The sequence below is a fragment of the Sus scrofa genome, chromosome 14 (assembly GCF_054392235.1).
Source record: "Sus scrofa isolate SSC_HxYL_T2T_F1_AM1 chromosome 14, Sscrofa_HxYL_maternal_Yorkshire_Landrace_v2.0, whole genome shotgun sequence".
NCBI classification, from domain to species: Eukaryota; Metazoa; Chordata; class Mammalia; order Artiodactyla; family Suidae; genus Sus; species Sus scrofa.
Genome location: NC_139396.1, coordinates 63,168,170 through 63,186,290, shown reverse-complemented (window position 1 = coordinate 63,186,290; position 18,121 = coordinate 63,168,170). Strand labels below are relative to the sequence as shown.

The window sequence follows — 18,121 nt, the reverse complement described above, 5'->3', positions numbered from 1 at the left end:
AAATTAGGCACAAGGTCTTTAGCTAAAGGCCTTGTGCATATCAGATGCTTGAGCGACTTTTGTAGCAGCTTTCATATGATTCAATAATATTGATTTTACAAAAGGGCAGGCAATTTAGAAGGCAAAGAGTTTTCAACTTTCATTTCCTCAAGAAACAAAGCCCTCAACTACAAGCTGCTTTACTCCAGCCCCTAGAAAACAATTCTGCCAACCAAGTCCTCCTTCCCCTCTGCAGCCCTCAGCTCCTCCAGGTTATTTGAGGGTGAAAAAGAGTGGACTTGCTCATCCGGCAGTGTCTGGCCAGCTGGAAGGCAAAAAAGACAAGCAAAGGTTGTGGGTTACCCAGGAGAGCTCAGCAGACCAGCAATAATTAGTGCTTTAGCCACTCAGGGTGCAAGGAAATGTGGGTGTCAGAGAGCAGAAACTCTGCCAAGCTGCCCCCCTCCCCACCACCTGCCTGCCTGGGCCAGGGGGGCTGCAGCCCATATATTTAGGGACATGAGACTGCTTGCAATCAACCTAGGGCCTGAGCCTGACAAAGTCACCCACTGGGACCTCTTCACCATTGGAATGTGTTGTTTCCAACAACTCAAAAGTCACAATTGGCAGCCAGCTGTGCAACTCTTCCCCCTTGCTGGAAAGATTGTCCCATTAAAGCATATTAAAGCACTGAGCTTACCCTGAACAAAGTTGGTGAGACCATTAAGCTGAAGCGTCACTAGGATGCTATGACAAATGGACAAACTTCGACCCTTGCAATGTCCATCACCGACATGTTTTAATAAAGATGAACGTACACGTTTGGCTTCTTTGCAATGTTCACTCCAAGCAGATACCTCCAAGCAGAGGGTCGGTCTTCTCTGGCCTTTGATGGGATCTGGCATCTGTCCCTAGGTTCCTGCCTTCATGATGGGTAAAGGCTCGTGGAAACTAAATCCTAGAGGTGGATGTTGTCTGCTGAGATGCAGGGTCAGCCCTTCCTCTTGAGGCCAATCCCCAAAGCTGGTTGACCTCCCTTCTCTTACTTTGAAAATGCACTTGTTTCATACCTCTGGACCCTCCTGTTCCTCCCCACCTGCAGCATCCCTACCATGCAGTCCATCACTAGAAACCCCAGAGCGGCCTCTGTGTAAAGACCAAGCTGGCCCTTGATAGCAGGGGCAGCAGAGAATCTAGGGAGAAAGGATTCCTGGTCCCCTACCCTGAGCGGGTGGTTGGTGTAGCATCTTTCCATTTCTCCATCCACTTGGCCACACACCACGCTCAAAATCCAAAGCGCTGAAACCGAGTTAACTGTTTTCTTGCCCCAAGAGTCACCAACCAGACTGACTGAGGACGGGGCCAGAAGAGAAGCCCCCAGTGCAGCCTTTGCTGCTTCCGGGGTGTGGGGGGCTGCTTTGGCTGTGGGCTTGGTCCTCACCTCTATTTGCCTTCACCCCCAGTTCCTGGCAATAACAGCTTTCTGAGGCTGTCATCTGGTACAAGCCCAGTCATCTTCCTGGACACATCTGGATCCCCTGGAGCCAGGGACAGCAACTCCAGGAGGGGGCCAGGTGGAGGCATGCGGCTCAAGTTCAAATTCATGTCCATCCGCCAGAGTCCCCACTACTCAGGCCCTTGGGGCAGGGGCGCAAACTGAGGGGCCCCTTCCCCGGGAGCTTTTCTCAGACCCAAGAAAAAGCTGCTCAGGCTACACCCAAGTCACCTGCAATTTCAAAGAAGAAAGCCTGGGGCTGGGGGTGCAGGACAAACCTAAGAACAGGTGACAGGTGTCACCTTACTGGGCGACAGGTCTCACAGGGTTTGGGCCTGGACTGTACAGAGATCTTTGGGTGGTTGTTCACCGAGGGTGTGACCAGCTGACTCTGGATGGTGTCTGGCTGGCTACTGGCGTCACTGGGCACTCCTGAAGTGGCAGTTTTCCCATGCAGATCCACAGGTTACTAACAAACCTCCACACACACATACAGAAGACCCCCCAGAGCAAAAGCCTCCCCATCCCCGGGTGGATCTCGATGAATATGAGCAGAGTCAAGACACAAAACCTCGTCGGTCCAGGTGAAGTTCTAGGGTGAGTTCTTGATGTCGGCAGTGACGGCTGGTGCCCCAGCAGGGCTCCACCAGCTCCCCACGCTCTACAGCTTCCAAGACCAGCTCAGCCCCGCCACTGGTCACTATTCCTGAGAGCCTGAGTTTGACCTGGCGACACCTGTGCCGTGTGCCCCTCGGCCGACCATCTCCTGGCCCCACTCCCGGTGGCTGGACTCCTGCAGTCCACGGCCTTTGGTCTCGATGGGCAAAAAGCAGGAGGCCAGGGCAGCCAGGAGGCAGCAGCCGCTGTAAACCGCCAGCGTCAAGTACACGGAAGATTCCAGCATAACCTGAGGGAGGGAGACGCATGCCGGTGAGGGCATCTCTTCTGAAACACAGGTGCTACCAACCATTCTGATAACATGGAGGATGCCAAGCCCTCTTGGAAGCCCCCTCTGTCATTGTCCCATGGAGCCCCCATGACCGCTTTATGAGATATGCACACCATGCCCCTTTTACAGAAGGAAGAACTGAGGCTCAAAGAGGGTTAAGTAGCATACCCAAGATCATACAAAGACAAAGGATGACTCAGATTTGAACCCAGATCCCATTAGGCTGAAGAATCTGTTTATAACTACCTTCTATCCCAAATGAATTGGATAGTAAAAAATCAAAAAGACCTCAAAATAAGATTCCCCCCTTTACAAAAGGTTTTTTTTTTTTTTTTGTCATTTCTTGGGCTGCTCCCGTGGCATATGGAGGTTCCCAGGCTAGGGGTCAAATTGGAGCTGTAGCCACCGGCCTACGCCAAAGCCACAGCAACATGGGATCCAAGCCGCATCTGAGACCTACACCACAGCTCACGGCAACGCCGGATTGTTAACCCACTAAGCAAGGGCAGGGATCGAACCTGCAACCTCATGGTTCCTAGTTGGGTTCGTTAACCACTGTGCCATGACGGGAACTCCCACAAAAGGTTTTTGTAAAGACACAGAGAGCTGCAAAATCCTGCAATGACAACTCATTATCCAATTCAGAAACCAGGGACAGGATCATATGTTTCCAGTGGAGGCATGGGGGCCTGCTTGTTCTCAATCAAATTGGTTTCAGCCATATCATCAGAAAGACAGGAGTTTGATTCCCGGCTCTTCTACCTCCCAGCTGTGTGACCTTGAACAGGTCTCTTGCCCCTTCTGAGCCTCAGTTTTCTCATTTGTGAGTGATACTGCTTCTTTTGTAGGATGGGCTGCCAGGATGAGAGAGGAGGATGCAGACCAAGGGCAGAGCAGCAGCTCAGCTTATAATAATGGCTGTCCTCTCTGTATTTGGGGTGACACCTACCTGAGCAATGAACGGGGTGATGAGAGCGCCCACCCTTGCCATGCCGCTGCAGGTGCCCAGGCCCAGCGCTCGGGTCGCCGTGGGGTAGACCTGAAACACAGCCGCCAAAGTGGCCACATTGAGAAAATGCAGGCCTCTCCTCCCCTCTGGCCCAGGAACAATGGGATTATCCCTTGCCTCTGCTGTGGTTGGGCGTGAGTTAGGATGAGTCCTTCAGGGGTTCGGGATTTCATTAAGGGGTGGAAGAGGGGGGTGGGGTGGAGTGGGGGGAAGAGTGGGGTGGGAAGTCTCACCCCAAAGAGGAAAGGAAACTCAACTGAGAAAGAGGGTAAGAGCCACGCTGGGGGGTGGGAACTTGGCAAGAGGGTCCTTCTGCCCTGGCTGGTTCTATCCAAATGGATGAATATATAGGTACTAAATTCCTATTTTTCCCTTCTGTCATGAAGAATTTCAAGCACAGACTGAAGCAGAATAGTATAACCAATCCTCTATGGCCTGTGCTTCTTTCAGTCACATTCTCTCACTTCCTTCCCTGCCTAAGTTATATGAAGGCAGATTCTAGAGAGGATATCATTTCATCAACTGGGTATTTCAGTACGTCCTACTTTTATTTTTTTTTCCCCCTCTTTGAGAAAGATTGTGGACTTTCCCGTGTCCATCTTTTAGCTTTTCTAACAGTGTGATTTAAAAAAATTTTTTTTGGCTGCACCTGTGGCCTTTTGGAAGTTCCCAGGCCACAACTGAATCTGAATCGCAGCTGTGACCTATGCCACAGCTGTGGCAATGCCAGATCCTTAATCTGCTGCACCGCAGTGGGAACTCCCAGGATGATTTTAAATTTTTATTGATTTTTTTTTAGGGTCATACCCACGGCATATGCAGGTTCCCAGGCTAGAGGTGGAATTGGAGCTGTAGCTGCCTGCCTACACCACAGCCACGGCAACACCAGATCCAAACTGTATCTGTGACTACATTACAGCTCATGGCAATGCTGGATCCTTAACCCACTGAGCGAGGCCAGGGATCAAATGTACATCCTCATGGATACTAGTCAGATTCATTTCAGCTAAGCCACGACAGGAACTCCCCAGCATGATTTTTTTTTTTTTGGTCCTTTTAGGGCCACACCCTTAGCATATGGAGGTTCCCAGGCTAGGGGTCTAATTGGAGCTGTTTCCGCCAGCCTACGCCAGAGCCACAGCAACACCAGATCTGAGCCGTGTCTGTGACCTACACCACAGCTCATGACAACACTGGATCCTTAACCCACTGAGTGAGGCCAGGGATTGAACCCACAACCTCATGGTTCCTAGTCGGATTCATTTCTGCTGCACCACAACGGGAACTCCAACCCACCATGATTTTTAATTATTGCACAGAATTCTATTATTTGGATCAATCATCACTTATTTAACCAATTTTTTATTGTTAGGAGTAGCCGTCTGGATTAATTTAAGCCAGGAGTCAGCAATTTTTTTCTTAAAGGGCCAGAGTGAATAATTTAGGCTTTGGGGGATTTCTGGTCTCTGGCAACTAAGCAGTTCTGCCACAACAGCACTTGAAGGAGTGTGGTGTGTTCCAATAGAGCTTTATTTTATTTTATTTTTGGTCTTTTTGTCTTTTTAGGGCCGCACCCATGGCATATGGAGGTTCCCAAGCTGGGGGTCGAATCGAAGCTGTAGTAGCCAGCCTACACCACAGCCACAGGAATGCCAGATCCGAACCACATCTGTGACCTACACCACAGATCATGGCAACACCAGATCCTTAACCCACCGAGTGAAGCCAGGGATCGAACCCACATTCTCATGGATGCTAGTCAGGTTCGTTAACCACTGAGCCACAATGGGAACTCCCACCAATAAGGCTTTATAATGAACACTGATATTTGAATTTCATATAATTTTCCATATTCTTTCAATTTTGCTTTCAACCATTTAAAAACATAAAAACCATTCTTAGCTCCTGGCCTGAACAAAAGAAGGCGGCAGTTTGGATATAGCCCTGGTGTAGACCTTGAGCCTCCCAGTCCCTACAGGGCAGGCAGCCTTTTAGTGTTTCCTGAGGCCCTTCTGGGAGGCTCCAGCAATCAATTCATAAGGCTTTGTTGAGGGGACACCAAGCTAGATGAGACAGTTAAAGAACAGGAGATCCAGGCCTTGTCTACAGGGACCCTGAGTAGGAGTCTCCTTGGGGGTGGCATGTGGCATGACTGAAAATACCAAAGTGGGGCACAGGTGCAGAGGGCAAAATGAAGTCAGGAGAGGGGGAAATCTGGGAAGGCTTCCTGGAGGAGGCAGGCTTGGCACTGGGCCTGGAAGGTGAGCTGGAAGACTCTGGAGTGCTATGCAGACCTGAGGGCATGAGGAACAATCTAGACGGCTCCTCCTCCTGGAGTGGCATCTGGTACATACTATTTCTTCCCTCCCTTTGCCCCTATCTAAAATAAGATGAGGGAATTCCTGTCGTGGCGCAGTGGTTAACGAATCCGACTAGGAACCATGAGGTTGCGGGTTCGGTCCCTGCCCTTGCTCAGTGGGTTAACGATCCGGCGTTGCCGTGAGCTGTGGTGTAGGTTGCAGACGCGGCTCGGATCCCGCGTTGCTGTGGCTCTGGCGTAGGCTGGTGGCTACAGCTCCGATTCAACCCCTAGCCTGGGAACCTCCATATGCCGTGGGAGCAGCCCAAGAAATAGCAACAACAACAACAACAAAAAAGACAAAAAGACAAAAAAAAAAAAAAAAAAAAGATGAGATAAAATAAATACCAGGCATAACCCATAATCCCTGACTGTGGGAAAATGGTCACGCTCAGACACCATTGTATGAAGTGCCATGTTTGTGCCATGTTTTAGAGGGTGAATTTTTTTTCAATCTCTCTCAACATTTGCAATGTTTATTACAGGTTTTAATTCAGCAATCCTCCACCTTATTTATTCTAAAGAAAGCACACATGGTGCACAGAATAGGTGAAGCTATTTTCCTCTGCACCGTAATGGTGAAGTTTGAAAACAATTTGAGTATTGATTGATAGGAGAATTGTTATAAGGTTATGATTTGCCCATACTATACTATATAGTGTAGTATAGTATATATAATACATATGATATAGTACAATAAAGTATACTGTATAATATATGCCATATAATATGTATAATATGGTGTATATTATGTATGATCCTTTACTATGCTATATGTTATATATGACATATATTACATATGCTGGAGTTCCTATCATGGCTCAGGACACTATATAGCATAGTAAAGAACTGTACATAATGATATAGGATATATATCACCATATAGTACCGTACAATATGGTATAGCATAGCAATAGTTAATAAGAGCAAAGAAGTTTCCTATGTCCTGAGTGCCTTGTCTTCTATCCTCCCTTCCAGAACCTCTCTCTACTCTTCCCCACCTGATTCTCTGCCCTGGGGGCTGACCAGTGTGGACCACAAAGGATTTCTTGGCTCTCTGGCTTTCAGTTGGGTTCAGCCAATGGGAAGTCCCGTGGGAGGGGGGAAGAAGGTGGAAGATGGAGGCCACCATGGTATTTATTCCCCTGCTTCTGCCCTCCCAGGCTGCCTCAGGCCATATGTGTCTCTCAATTAAAGTTCACAGCTTTTATCCTCACAGCTCCCTCCTGAGACCCTGTTATACACCCTCTGCTCACCCCACCTGAGCTCTAGGCCTTGGGTGGTAGCTGTGTGCCTAGCCTCCTGCACCCCATCATGAGCTCTGGGGCACTGCTCCAACACTTTTTGGTTTCCCTGAGCCCTACCCCACACCATTATAATTAGCCCCTTTATTAAACTCATCTGAATTGCTCAGTTGCCCAATGTGATACATGCACTAATATAAATTAGGAAAAAATCTGGGAGGTTATACAGTGAACTATTCAAGAAAGTGGTCTCTGGGAAGGCAGAATGTGGGGGTCCTTTAGACTGCCTTTTTAAAAAAATTTTTAATTGTAGTTGACTTACAATGTTCTGTCAATTTCTGCTATACAGAAAAGTGACCCAGTTGTACATATATATACACACACACACACACGCACACATTCTTTTTCTCACTTTGTCTGCCATCATGTTCCATCACAGGTGATTGGACATAATTCCCTGTGCTGAACAGCAGGATCTCATTGCTTAGCCACACAAATGCAATAGTTTGCATCTGCTAACCCCAAACTCCCAGTTCATCCCATGCCTGCCCCCTCCCCCTTGTCAATCACAAGTCTGTTCTCCAAGTCCATGAGTTTGTTTCTTTTCTATAGATAGGTTCATTTGTGCCATATATTAGATTCCAGATATAAATGATATCTGGTATTTGTCTTTCTCTTTCTGACTTACTTCACTTAGTATGAGAATCTCTAGTTCCACCCATGTTGCTGCACATGGCATTATTTTGTTCCTTTTTATGGCTGAGTAATCTGAGGTTTTTATATAGCCCTGTAACATTTGGAACTTGTACACTGAACATGAGCTTTTATAAGCAGAAAATAACGATTGAAAGAAAGCCTGAAATAATGAAGGCCTTCAGAGTTCCCTCTCAGACTCAAGGACAAATTTCATTCGGAGGAGCCCAGCTGGGTGTTTCTGGAAACAGAGCTACCTCCCACTCTCTGCCCCCACTGCTCCCAGACATCTCTCCTACCTCAGGTGTGTAAACATAGGCTGCTTGGAAGCCTCCAGAAATAAACGCTCTTGCAATGAAGAGTAAAAGAGTGAGCATATTTCTAGAGAGAGAGGGGAAAAAAAAAAAAAGCAGATGAGCAGGTATTTTTTCTGTCAGCTTCTTTCAGTGATGTCTTATCTGCTCAGGTTGACTGTACACCCTAGAAATCGGCCAAGCCCACCTCTACCCAATACGCACTCACACAGGCATGCAGACCCCCCCGCCCCATGCCCTCTCCAAGGGCCTACTCTGATAAGCTTATCATTCTCCAAAGCTCTATGTGGAGACGGAAACACCTGTGGTGCCCAGGGTAGGGACAAGGTTGGGGAGATGTAATATAAACAATCCAGAGTCCAGATAGGACCTAGTGGGAGCAGGAATCGAGCCAGGAACCAGCTGAACCAGGGAAAGTAAACTTCTATTCAGGATTTTCCAAATAATCCTGATTCCCAGTTTTCTGTTCCATTGTTCCCATAATGTCTTTGAACATCGGCTTCTGGATCTAGGCTGCATCTCCAGACCTTCCACAGATTGCTCATCTGTGATTTGGTCTGGGGCCTCTCTGGTCAAGAGAGGCCCAGGCCACTTGCATATTTTGAGGCTCTTGATAGATGGAAAAGATGGAGAAATGCCAAAAGAGGATTATAAAACAGAGCCTTGAAATATGCAACAGATGAACACTCTTAATTTAATGTGAATTAAACAGCTATGTGCACGACCTCATTGGGAGATGATATCAAAAGTCTAAATGTGATGGTGCAGGAGCAAAATTTGGACCAAAGTGCCCTGGAACCCCTACCTGCGTCAGAGGCCCCAACTTTGAGCCTGATCTTTTGGCCAGTTATGAGGTAGCCAAAAGCCTCAGTCCTAGTGAGGGGCTGGGGGGAGATCCCCAAGGGTCGTATCCACAGCCTGAAGACCCCAAGCTGAGAAACAAGCCTGCTGGCCAGAGAGAGCTGGTTTCACAACCCACCTTCCGACACAGATAAACAGCAGGAGACTGCAGAAGGAGAAAACGACGAAGCACAGGGCCATGGTCTTCTTGCGGCCCAGGCGGTCGATAATCCAGAGAGTCACAAGGACACCTGCAAGGGAGAAGGGGCACCAGGGGAGGTCGCTTTGACGTGAGCCCCAGTGACCCCTACCTCCTGGTATTCACACCTTGTGTCATTTCCTTCCCTTTGACAGTGGGCTGGACCACAGCCACTCACTTCTAGTAACTAGGATATGGCAGAAGTGATGGGATATCAATTCTTTTTTTTGAGTGAAAAAAATTTTTTTCTTCTTTTTACAGCTGTACCTGCAGCATATGGAAGTTCCCAGCCCAGGGGTCAAATGAGAGCTGCAGCTGAGGCCTATGCCACAGCCACGCTGACACCGGATCCAAACCACATTTGCAAACTATGACACGGCTTGTGGCAACACCAGATCCTTAACCCAACGAATGAGGCCAGGGATTGAAACCACATCTTCACAGCCGCTATGTTGGCCGTGACACCATATGTTGTTCTTAACCCACTGAACCACAACAGGAACTCCACGTCAAAAAAGTTTATATCAATATTTGAATTGATTAGGATGGAAAGACTTAGATGTAAGAGCAATCACCTTTGCTTTACATGCAGGTTGGGCTTTTTAACACCCCACTGATCCTTTCCAGCGTGACTGGTGTTGAGGAACAATTCTCCACAGGGATTTTGTATTTCTGTACATCTTATGAGCAGAGGCACTAGCTGTCCCTTTTTGTTCCAGGTTAGCATCTCAAGGTTGTTGGTATAGCCAACAGCCTTGGAAGAGAGCAATACTGTCTCCTTCTAGAGCAAGATGAAAGTCTGTTTACTGTCCAACATAATAAAGACAATGCCACTCTTCAGGGCAAAGGCAGAGCAGGTTTTTGGCAGCCCATTATAAAAGATGTGGGTTCCCTAGCTTGAGATGTCTCAGCTGTGCTGCAAATCCATTGCATGTGTAAGATTCACCTGGATCCTTCCTCATCCTCTCCATGGGACTTGGGGGGCAAGAAGAGCCAGCACTAACATACTAGGCAGGCTTCTGGCCATGCCTTGAGTAACAGTCTTTGGTCTCTGACCCAGGGGTCTCCTGCCAGCCGGTGTGAAACCGGGCAGCTTCACACGTTAGCCTTCAAATAGAGTAAAATGGCAGCCCTTTTGCAGGTCTCAACAACTTGTAGCTAACGACTGAAAATAAACCCCCAGCTTCCCTCAGCAATGGTATTTGCGCCAGGCGGTACCAGGTCGAGCCACATTTCCAGGCTGCCCTGGTCCAGCCCCACCTCACACAGGTCCCTCACCTGGAAACTCAGAGAGCGTGGTCCACAGCAGGTCCATGTAATCCTCCTTACTCAGGTACTCGCAGGCCAGGCTGCATTTTGCCTCTACGGCCTTCTTCCGGCTGGAGACTGGGAGGTGGAGACAGAGAGGAAGAGAGGCAGAGGCATGCACAGTCTTGAACCGCACCCTCCTCCCCGCAACTCCTGCCTTGGGTAGGATTTGGCTGGAGCGTCGGGACTGGAGAACAGGCTCAGGGGTCAGACTTGGGTGTGCATCCCAACCAGCAGTGTTACAGCTGCATCTTTCTAAGCCCCAGGTTCCTTGTTAAACTGGGGCTATGGAAACCACAGGGCGAGGTGGCTGAGACTCCGAAAGCAGGTTATGTATAGGAATGTGCTTAGCCCGGAACTGGCACATCTAGGTGCTTAGGGGGCAGACAGATTCTAGGGTGGCCCCAGTGACCCCCGCCTATATTATTGGGCTTCCTTGATCCCACCTTCTCTCTCCCACACTCTGCTCGTGCTATTTCATCCACATGGGTCTTCTTGCTGTTTCCCCAGGATCTTTGCACTGGCTGCTCTCTTCCTCAATTGCACTTTACAAATCCCCATGACTGATTTCCTCACCTCTTTCAAGTCTTCCTTTAAATCATCTCTCCTTCTCATTGAGGCCATCCTGACCACCCCACTTAAAACTTTGACTTATCCACAGCCCTTTACTTTGCCCCACAGTCCTGACCTCCCTTACTTTATCTTTTTTCCATCCCATATCATTTGTTAGGAAATAGACTGAAGGATTTTGAAATGGGCAAAAGGTCCTTGAACCCTTTATAGGTTAGCTCGCCTTTCATTATCTTTAAGCTTTTTTAAAAATATAACTTCACCCAGGTTCACAAGGATGGTTCAACATATGCAAATCAATCAACGTCATATACCACATTAACAAAAGAAGTCAAAAACCACATGATCATGTCAATAGATACAGAAAAAGCATTTGACAAAGTCCAACATCTATTCATGATAAAAATTCTTACCATGGATTTCCCGTCGTGGCTCAGTGGTTAACAAATCTGAGTAGGAACCATGAAGTTGTGGGTTCGATCCCTGGCCTTGCTCAGTGGGTTAAGGATCCGGCCTTGCCGTGAGCTGTGGTGTGGGTTGCAGATGTGGCTCGGATCCCGTGTTGCTGTGGCTCTGGCATAGGCCGGCGGCTACAGTTCCGATTAGACCCCTAGCCTGGGAACTTCCATATGCTGCAGGAGCGGCCCTAGAAAAGGCAAAGAGACCAAAAAAAAAAAAAAAAAAAAAAAAAAAATCTTACCAAAGTGGGTATAGAGGGAACATACCTTAACATTATAAAAGCCATTTATGACAAACCCACAGCAAATACAATACTCAGTGGAGAAAAGCTGAAAGCCTTCCCACTAAAATCTGGAACAAGACAAGGATGCCCCCTCTCACCACTTTAATTCAACATAGTATTGGAAGTCTTAGCCACAGCAATTAGATAAACAAAAGAAATAAAACGTATCTAAATTGGAAGAGAAGAGGTTAAATTGTCACTGTATGCAGATGACATGATACTATATGTAGAAAACCCCAAGGACTCAACCCAAAAACTCCTGGAACTGATCAACAAATTCAGCAAAGTAGCAGGATATAAGATTAACATTCAGAAATCAGTCACATTCCTGTAGACTAACAATGAAATATTAGAAAAGGAATAAAAAACACAATACCTTTTAAAATTGCACCCCCAAAAATCCAATACCTGGGAATAAACCTGACCAAGGAGGTAAAAGACATGTGCTGAGAATTATAAAACATGAATCAAGGGAATTAAAGAGGATTCAAAGAAATGGAAAGATATTCCATGCTCCTGGGTTGGAAAAATTAGTATTGTAAAAAATGGCCATACTACCCAAAGCAATCTACAGATTCAATGAAATCCTTATCAAATTACCCATTACATTTTTTTAACCTTTTTTTTGGGGGGGGGTCTTTTTGCCTTTTCTAGGGCTGCTCTTGCAGCATGTGGAGGTTCTCAGGCTAGGGGTCTAATCGGAGCTGTAGCCGCCGGCCTATGCCAGAGCCACAGCAACACGGGATCCGAGCCATGTCTGCAACCCACACCACAGCTCACGGCAAGGCCGGATCCTTAATCCACTGAGCAAGGCCAGGGATCGAACCTGCAACCTCATGGTTCCTAGACAGATTCGTTAACCACTGAGCCACAATCGGAACTCCTCAAATTACCCATGACATTTTTCACAGAACTAAAACAATCCAAAAACTTATATGGAACCACAAAAGACCCAGAATTGCCAAAGAAATCCTGAGGAACAAAAACCAAGCAGGAGGCATAACTCTCCCAGACTTCAGGCAATATTACAAAGCCACAGTCATCAAGACAGTGTGGTACTGGTACCAAAACAGACATACAGACCAATGGAACAGAATAGAGAGCCCAGAAAAAAACCCAGACACTTATGGTCAAATAATCTTTGACAGAGGAGGCAAGAATATAAAATGGGAATAATATGGTCTTTTCTGCAAGTATTGCTGGGAAACCTGGACAACTGCATGCAAATCAATGAAACTAGAACACACCCTCACACCATGCACAAAAATAAACTCAAAATGGTTTAAAGACTTAAACGTAAGACAAGACACCATTAAATCCTAGAAGAGAACATAGGCAAAACATTCTCTGACATCAACCTTACAAATGTTTTCTCAGGTCAGTCTCCCAAGGCAACAGATACAAAAGCAAAAATAAACCAATGGAACCTAATCGAACTGACAAACTTTTGCACAGCAAAGGAAACCAAAAAGAAAACAAAAAGACAACTTACAAAATGGGAGAAAATAGTTTCAAATGATGCAACTGACAAGGGCTTGATCTCTAAAACATACAAACAACTTATACAACTCAATAGCAAAAAAGCCAACAACCCAGTTGAAAAATGGGCAAAAGACCTGAATAGATATTTCTCTAAGGAAGATTTACAGATGGCCAACAAGCACATGAAAAAATGCTCAACATCCCTGTTTTATTAGAGAAATGCAAATCAAAACTACCATGAGATACCACCTCACACTAGTCAGAATGGCCATCATTAATAAGTCCACAAAAAACAAATACTGGAGAGATGGAGAAAAGGGAACCCTCCTGCACTGTTGGTGGGAATGTAAATTGGTACAACCACTATAGACAACAGTATGGAAGTACCTCAGAAAGAACCACCGTATGATCCAGCAATCCCACTCTTGGGCGTGTATCCAGACAAAACTTTCCTTGAAAAAGACACATGTACCCACATGTTCACTGCAATATTATTCACAAAAGCCAAGACATAGAAACAACCTAAATGTCCGTTGAAAGATGAATGGATTAAGAAGATATGGTACATATACACAATGGAATACTACCCAGCCATAAAAAAGAATAAAATAACGCCATTTGCAGCAACATGGATGGAACTAGAGATTCTTACTCTAAGTGAAGTAAGTCAGAAAGAGAAAGACAAATACCACATGATGTCACTTATATCTGGAATCTAATATACGGCACAAATGAGGCTTTCCACAGAAAAGAAACTCATGGACATGGAAAGCAGACCTGTGGTTGTCAAGGGGGAGGGGGAGGGAGTGGGATGGACTGGGAATTGGGGTTAATAGATGGGAACTATTGTCTTTGTATGGATAAGCAATGAGATCCTGCTGTGTAGCACTGGGAACTATATCTAATCACTTATGATGGAGCATGATAACGTGAGAAAAAAGAATGTACATATGTATGTGTGACTGGGTTACCTTGCTGTACAGTAGAAATGTGAAAGAACACTGTAAACCAGTTATAATGGAAAAAAATAAAAATCACTAAAAAATAAAATAAAATATAACTTCACATTATGGAATACTAATACTAATGCAAATGATTCTTGTCTCAAAATCCAAACTGTATCTGGTGGTGATGCAATTGCTTATTGCCTTAAGCAAGCTGCCAAGTTTTGCCTCTAAGTGTAAATCCATTTCAGCTTTTCTGATTGCCTATACACATGTGTCCTTTATTTTAGATTTTTTTTCTTTTTAGGGCCTCACCTGAGGCATATGGAGGTTCCCAGGCTAGGGGTCTAATCGGAGCTGCAGCTGCTAACCTACGTAACCGCCACAGCAATGCCAGATCTGAGACATGTCTGCAGCCTATGCTGCAGCTCTTGGCAACGCTGGATCCTTAACCCACTGAGCAAGGTCAGAGATCAAACTCTCATACTTGTGGAAACTAGTTAAGTTCTTAACCCTCTGAGCCACAATGGGAACTCCTACATGTGTCTTTTGAATGCTCCTTTGTTTTTCGTTTTTTTTTTTTTTTTTTGTCTTTTTGCTATTTCTTGGGCCGCTCCCGCGGCATATGGAGGTTCCCAGGCTAGGGGTCGAATCGGAGCTGTAGCTGCCGGCCTACGCCAGAGCCACAGCAACGCGGGATCCGAGCCGCGTCTGCAACCTACACCACAGCTCACGGCAATGCCGGATCGTTAACCCACTGAGCAAGGCCAGGGACCGAACCCGCAACCTCATGGTTCCTAGTCGGATTCGTTAACCACTGCGCCACGACGGGAACTCCTGAATGCTCCTTTGAACCAGCTGTAACCTCTTACTGGTGTTAGCAGACAATTCTCCATGGGTCTCTCACATACTCTGCATGTTTTATAAGTAGAGGCACTTATTGCCTTTGTCCTGGACTATCTTTTCAAGGATTTTAGTTTAGCAAATAGCCTTGAAAGACAGAGTGCATCCATCCCCCTTTGGAGTAAAGGGCAGGTTTGCTTATGGCCTTTGATGATACAGCTTCTTTCTGCAGAACAAAGAGCAGGCAGGCTTATCATCTGGTATAAAAGATCAGAGTACCTTAAGCTCAGGGTTCCTCTCATAACACAACCCACTTCTCCTTCCCTATCACTTTCCCACCCACGTATAAGAATGAGATTTTAACACAGGTTGGTAAACATCTGCTTGCAGGCTAAGTCTGGTCCCCCCTGCTTTCTGCCTGGCCTGCAGGCTAAGAATGGTTTTTACATTTATTTATTTATTTATTGCCACACCCAAGGCCTGCAGAAGTTCCTGGGCCAGGGACTGAATCCAAGCCACAGCAGTAACCAGAGCCACAGCAGTGACAACACCAGATCACTAACCCACTGAGCCACCAGAGAACTCCTAAAATAGTTTTTAGAATCAAAAGAAGAATAACATGGAGTTCCCATCATGGCTCAGCAGTAAAGAACCTGACTAGTATCCATAAGGACACGGGTTAGATCCCTGGCCTCACTCACTGGGTTAAGGATCTGGTGTTGCTATGAGCTTCAGCATAGGTCACAGATATGGCTTGGATCTGGCGTTGCTGTGGCTGTGGTGGAGGCTGGCAGCTGTAGCTCCGATTCAACCCCTAGCCTGGGAACCTCCATATGTCAAGAGTGCAGCCCTAAAAAGACAAAAACAATAAAATAAACAAGAAGAATAACATTTCATGACATAAAAAAAGGATATGAAATTCAAATTTGTGGTCATAAAAAAGATTTCCTTGGAACAGAGGCAAGGCTTGTTTCCATATTGTGCTCAGTTGCTTTTTGCCACATGGCAGAGCTGTTTGGCCCATATATCCTAAAATATTTCTTATCTGACCCTTTATAGAAAAGCTCTGCCAATCTTTGCTCTATATATAGCATCCAATTGGAGCCCCCGCTTTGCTTAAAAAAAAAAATTGCCCCATTAGGGGCAAACAATTTAAGCTCACTCAATACCAATCCCACATTCACAATGGAACAGCTTCCTCAGGGCAGCTGATTTAAGACTCTCCCACACCTCCCTGTGAGGTGTGACTCTGCTCTCTCATTAAATCCTTATACCAATAAACCAAACCATTAACTCAGATTATAGAGGCTTAACAGGAAAAAGATAATTGGACAAGTCCCACAAACAGGCAAGAACTTGATCCCTCAAGCCCCCATCCTGGGTTCAATGTATTCCATTAAAGACAGATTGGTTTGAAAGCCTAGACATCTCTGTACAGACTTCGCTTTTTATTCATTCCTTTTGTTCAGTGGTTCCCACCTCCGGCTGCACAAAAGAATCACCTGGGGAGCTTTTCAAACCCACTCCTGCCTGGGTGCCAAAGATGCCACATAAATTGGTCTAGGCATTTTTTAAATGGTACCGCCTTGGTTAAAAGCTCCCCAGATGGTTCTGTTGAGTGGCCAGGATTGGGTGACAGTCTGCTCCTCAGACTTAATGAGCATATGAAGATTACTGCTCAGGGTCAGAGCCATAAAACTCAGTGCTGTGCATCATGGACCTCCTTTGGGGACAGAAGATGCGACTCTGCCTTAATGACACCATTCTCCTGACAAGGTTGTCCAGGTCTCTACAGAACGTCTTGGAAACCACAGCCCAGCTCTCACATGCTCAGATTGCACAGAAACGTTCTCCTGGGACCTGTGAGGGCAGACCTGGGGGTTGGGTGCGTGTGTGTGACCTTGTAGTTGGAAGAGGAGGAGGTTAACTGACAGAAGGCTGTGCTACTCACTGCTGCAGACATCTCCAGCCTGGAAGAGCTCAGTGGTGAGCAGAACTAGTCCATAGTAAGAAAACGCATTGGAAAACCTGCCAGGAAGGAAGCGAGAAAGGTAAGGAAATGAGGGCAGGGAGGCAAGCCCCCATTCTCTCTCCCCTCGGGAAGGACTTGCATCGACAGCAGGAGTGGCAGAGATGAGTCTTTTGGCTCAGGCCACGCTGGACCTTTTGGGGGCTGTCCTGGACCCCTTGAGTGGGAAGATGGCAGGTACCAAGCACAGTGATGTGCTAAAGAAAAGTGATCTTGTGTCCTTTGAAAGATCAACAATTATATCACAGACAGGCCACCCCTAAGGCTGTTTATTGGCAAAAGGAGGGAAAAAATAGGGGACCAAAATTTGGCAGAACACAGTCATTTTGAGAGATGTCCATAGATGTCAGGGCTTCCGGGTTGAGTTGATCGAGTTGGGTAGGGAAGAGGAGGGAAAAGTTTTGATAATCTAGGTATCCCTCACTTTCCCAAAGTTTAATTACTCCACTTTTACAAAAGACCTACATTAGTATGTTTTTGCTCACCGGAAAAAGTCCGAAGGGGATTTTACCTTTTATAAAAAAAGGCGAAAAGCAAAAATAGAATTCAGCCTTTATAGAGGCAGCACTTGACCCAAGCAGTGGGAGTGGCGCCACCAAGCTCCTTCCCCAGGAACTACACTCAGCATATCAACATCAAGCCGCCATAGTGTAGTGTCTGTGAGCACCTGTGCTTGATCTTCATTTATTTTGTTTCTTTTGTTAGCAAGAGGTGTCCTCAGGTAATTGCTTCTTCACTTTATGCCTCAGCTTATGAAAGGTTTCCTTGGAATACTCTACTTTTGAACAGCAGGGGAAAAAGTGTATGTAGAACTGGGCTCCAGCTCTGTCCCTGCATTCCTGGCAGCTGAATCAACGCACCACGCATTCATTAAACACCTGCTGTGTGTCAGGTCAAGTATGGAGTCTGCAGACTTCACGGGCATTTTAGATAAGAATGACACAGTTAATTAATGCCCAACTGCCCTAGGAACCAGAACACTTGAGTCTATAGGACCAGAATATTCTTATCCTGTAGTACAGTTACATGGGAACGCAGTTATAAGCAGAAGCCAGTGATTCATTTCTTTGGGTTTCAATATGTGCTTGCAAATATAATGATTTCTATGGTATTCTCAAATTC

At 46.3% G+C, this 18,121-nt stretch overlaps 1 protein-coding gene across 6 annotated transcripts in view; it reads right to left on the bottom strand.

Annotated features, from left to right (window-relative positions):
- Nucleotides 1-753: 753 nt before the first annotated feature.
- The window catches only part of SVOP (SV2 related protein), a 97,092-nt gene continuing 79,724 nt past the window's right edge, over nucleotides 754-18,121 (bottom strand). For 3 of the 6 annotated variants that reach the window (XM_084995648.1, XM_084995649.1, XM_084995650.1), the window contains 6 exons: nucleotides 16,922-16,998; nucleotides 10,360-10,467; nucleotides 9,022-9,133; nucleotides 8,028-8,109; nucleotides 3,373-3,462; nucleotides 754-2,381 (listed from right to left, as the gene is read on the bottom strand). In XM_084995648.1, the coding sequence (XP_084851774.1) occupies nucleotides 2,175-2,381; nucleotides 3,373-3,462; nucleotides 8,028-8,109; nucleotides 9,022-9,133; nucleotides 10,360-10,467; nucleotides 16,922-16,998 (676 nt within the window). In that variant the 3' untranslated portion in view covers nucleotides 754-2,174. Of the gene's footprint in view, nucleotides 2,382-3,372; nucleotides 3,463-8,027; nucleotides 8,110-9,021; nucleotides 9,134-10,359; nucleotides 11,448-14,945; nucleotides 16,999-18,121 lie in introns of all 6 variants that reach the window. The other 3 variants (XR_014826990.1, XR_014826989.1, XR_014826988.1) reach the window with 3 other exon arrangements.